The following is a 3,901-nucleotide window of genomic DNA, read 5'->3' on the forward strand; positions in this document are numbered from 1 at the left end:
GCCCTGAAAACATGCATGCTTGGGATGGCAACTAGAAGGTGGAAGATATAAATGACCATCTGTAGGTTTGGAATAGACGTCTGTCCTAATAAACCCATCGATAAGAAATAAAGTAAGATCTAGTACATGGAGCTCAAGCTCAGAAAAAACTAACTCAAATTTAATAGTAGGATACAGAGAATTGATGTAATCAGTAAATGGATGTAAAGAAGGAAGGCCTTGCTGCCAAAGCTCAAAAACATCGTCACGGTATCGCCACCATAGGAACGGCTTTAACGGACCAGAAAACTTAGCTTTGAGATCGATTTCGCCCATGGCTAGATCGGCATAACTACAAGCATTCTTAGGACCAATAGCTGTGCCATGTATTTGAGGAAAGAAATTCTCTTTAAAAACACAATGGTTACTTTTCAAACAGATTTCACAGCTTCTAGAATACAAGCCGTGGTTGGAAATTTGTTTTCTCTAGCATTCAAAGCCTTCCTTACTGCAGTGAGACCAAGTTTGTTATCGATGTTAAGGAACATTGTAAGGTGCCAGTTTTAAAAGGGCCGCTTTTGTTAAGATCTTCTGTTTTGTTAAGCAGGTCGGTGGTGTCCTTAATAAATGATGGTAATTTTCGAGCAAGTGGTTGTAAATAAAATTCAGTAAAGGCCGACATGTTTTCAATTGCCGCGCTACTCAAGATGCGTATGTAATAAGTCTAAGCGGGTTGCCCGTTTTGACGTTTCCAAAGGCAACTGCTGGTTTCGCTTCTTTATTCAATACCCACTTCTCTACTTCGGGAGAGATTTCACCAACTGTCCCCTAATGCCAAATGCTTAAGGGTTGGACCTAATTGGAAAGATTTATAATGCAAATAGTTTTTGAGTTGACTAAACATTTTTTTCCTCGTATTCTTTTACATCCATCAATTAGTACAAATCGGGAGTCTTTGTCCTGTATACGAAACACTCTATCAGAATCATTTTTAAGTATGTATATATACGGATCATCTTGTAAAAAATATTGTTACACTCACTGTGGCTGATGACGATGTTTCAAACATCGAAACATGTTCTTAAAACTCAAAAGTGTGGTTGTAATTTTGAAAATATCAGTGAAGACAAAAGAATGTAAAGTAGGTCGCCATTTATGAAAGTAGTCTATTTCTAGTTAACAAGCATCCCTGATTGGTATTGTGAGAGTGGTCTTGCTTTCTGTTCTTATTCGTGTATCTTCAATCTGTGCACAAAAAGTCTCAGTCTTTATTTTCTCAGTACACCTTAACATTACAATGGACAATGGCGACAGCAACGCACGAGGTTTAGGTTGACTACAGCATTCATTTCAGTACATTTCCTTCATGCCTCTGCAAAAAAACAACTTGGAACGACCAAACTTAAAATTTCAACAACAACTTGATCATATATTGTAAACCCCGGCCCAGTCTTTCATTCTCTCTATCTTTACCTCAACAGGGCTCCTATACGTCAACTAAGTTTTAGGTTACTCCGTCAACTTGTTCTCAAAATAGTTACGATAGCACTAAGTTTTTCCTGGCCGGTTGCTATCGTCGATGCATGCAAAGGCTACCTAAAATAATTGCTGGTTTTCACTCACGTGATCAACAGCCATGTTTTTCGACGAAAACAAAAGGAAGCATTTGCATAATAATAGAGTTAAATTCCCGGAGGATTTGGTCGGGGCACCAACATGGCCGCCTTTTCTTTGTTTAGGGCACCAACATGGCGGTCGTGACGTCATGTGAAAACCGAGAATTGAAAACCTTATAAAGGAATGTATTTCCCAACGCAAGCAGGTTTGATAAATTGAATGACAATTTATCACACATGGTCCAAAGGACCTTCGAATCCATCCGCCCAGAAAATACTCTGTCGAACTTGCGCAAGCTGTTTCAATTAGTTTGCTGGTTTCAAATCGTTCTTTCGTTTGAGGTATTTTTTGCTTTACCGTAAAAAATCTAAGGTCAACGTCTAACGTGAACTGAAATTAAATGCGCTTACCTACGAACAACGAACGAAAAACGCGAGGAAAAGTCAATCGTTAGTCTGCCAAGGAAAAACGACCCTAGCTACAACAACAGTATTGCCACAAAAAGTGGCATATCCAACAACGTGCATGAAGTGGCCAACTTGAAATTTAAAAAAAAAAAAACGAGCAAACGGCAAAACTCTTTTTTTACAATGACTGCAAAATTCTCGCGCGCTCATTGGCTATTTTTTATTGTCAATAAGCGGACAGACACATAACTTTTTAAAATTTATGCGATAATGACGCAATATTGAAGTTTCTCGCATTTTTGTCTCGCGTTCTTCTCGTGTTTTGACTTGATTTTGACTCCTCTGCCTTCTTTTTATCGTAAAAAAACAAATTGATGTCAGTTTTTCATGCGTCTGTCACGGTTATTGGCAATGAATTTCGTCGTAACATTGCCAAAGTAGTTTGCGGATCCACGAGGCGATCCGCAGCTACTTTGACAATGTTATGACGAAATTGATGATCAATAACAGGACAAACGCATGAAAAACTGACATCAATTTGTTAAATCTTAGCTTTCAACATCGCGTTTGCCGTTTGCCGCAAACACGAGGCTAGATCTCTCTAACGTCTATCTAATTTAATTAAGATTGTTCGTGCCAATGCAACCCAGTCTCCACCCAAATAATGTAGAGTGTCTAGATTTTCATTTCATTGTGATGGCGGGTGTTCTTGGGGGTTCCAGCTGTGATTTCAAGTTTTCAGGAAAAAAGATGCAGGTCCAATTTTGACATCTTACACAGTGTCCCTTTAAGTCTAAGCCTTTGCTAACTATTTGCTAGGTTAGCATTGCTTTTAGCTTAAGATACATGAAGCTGTTTTCTTTCATAAAAATATCAAGTAACAATGAGAACGACCCGCAGGTAGCATAGCTAATCGAGGCAGGTCGTTCGATAGATTCAACTACGTAAGATTCAAAATTGGACCTGCATCTAATTACGTGCATATCTGGAAACATGACATCACCCAAGACCGACCGACCGACCAACCGACCGCCCGATCAATCGATCGATCCATCGATCGATCAGGGACACTGTGCGTTGGATGTCAAAATTAGACCTGCATCTGACTACGTGCATTTCTGGAAACATGACATCTGATCATCAGCACCTTGAACAAGCTGCAACTCCCGAGAGCACCAGCGATCATAATGAAATAAAAATCTAGACACTCCACATTAACAGGCTTCAGTTACCATTGTAGACTATTAGGCGGTAGACTGGGTTGGCCAATGCAGCTCTTGCACAACTTTGACATATTGTACACCCTTGACGACGACGCTGATGGCGTTGACGTCAACGTTGCCGTAGCCAATTATGCGTTTTCTTAAGAAGAGACAGTACGAGGAGATAAAGACTTGTCAGCATGTACGAAGAGAGTGCGCGATTGCAAGCTTACAGTAGAAATCCCAAAAAAGGAAGAAAATAGAGATAAGAGGGTTTCAAGTCTTGAGTGAACGGGTTACGTGATTTTGAATAATAAAGGAAATCGGCCCTCTGACCAATAAGCACTTCTGTCTGTTGCTCTCTCAAAGCTCAGTTGCCTGATTGTCGGTTGGCAGCTCAGGAGCGGAGGCATGGTTCCTTGTCTTCTTAAAACTTACAAGATACCGCTGGATCAAGAGCTTCACCACTTTGCGGCGCTGTTAACATGAAAAAGAAGTAAAATTGAGCTGATCTGGAAAAATACTTCACAATATCACGACGACATAAAGGGTTTTACGGCTCTTAAAGAACTCATTCGTTGGGTAGCACAATTCAGGGTCCAATATCTGAGGGAAAACATAACAAAGATAAATGTGGCAATTCTGGGATATTGCAGGGGGACCGAGTGGTGACTCTCAAACACATGATACGTTTTG

At 40.1% G+C, this 3,901-nt stretch overlaps 1 protein-coding gene across 1 annotated transcript in view; it reads right to left on the reverse strand.

Annotated features, from left to right (window-relative positions):
• Positions 1-728: 728 nt before the first annotated feature.
• Positions 729-3,901, reverse strand: part of LOC138029440 (short transient receptor potential channel 6-like) — a 12,893-nt gene continuing 9,720 nt past the window's right edge. The window contains 1 exon segment of the mRNA XM_068877176.1: positions 729-3,682. Within this exon segment, the coding sequence (XP_068733277.1) occupies positions 3,569-3,682 (114 nt within the window). The 3' untranslated portion in view covers positions 729-3,568.

Source organism: Montipora capricornis, chromosome 2 (assembly GCF_036669925.1).
Source record: "Montipora capricornis isolate CH-2021 chromosome 2, ASM3666992v2, whole genome shotgun sequence".
Lineage (NCBI taxonomy): Eukaryota > Metazoa > Cnidaria > Anthozoa > Scleractinia > Acroporidae > Montipora > Montipora capricornis.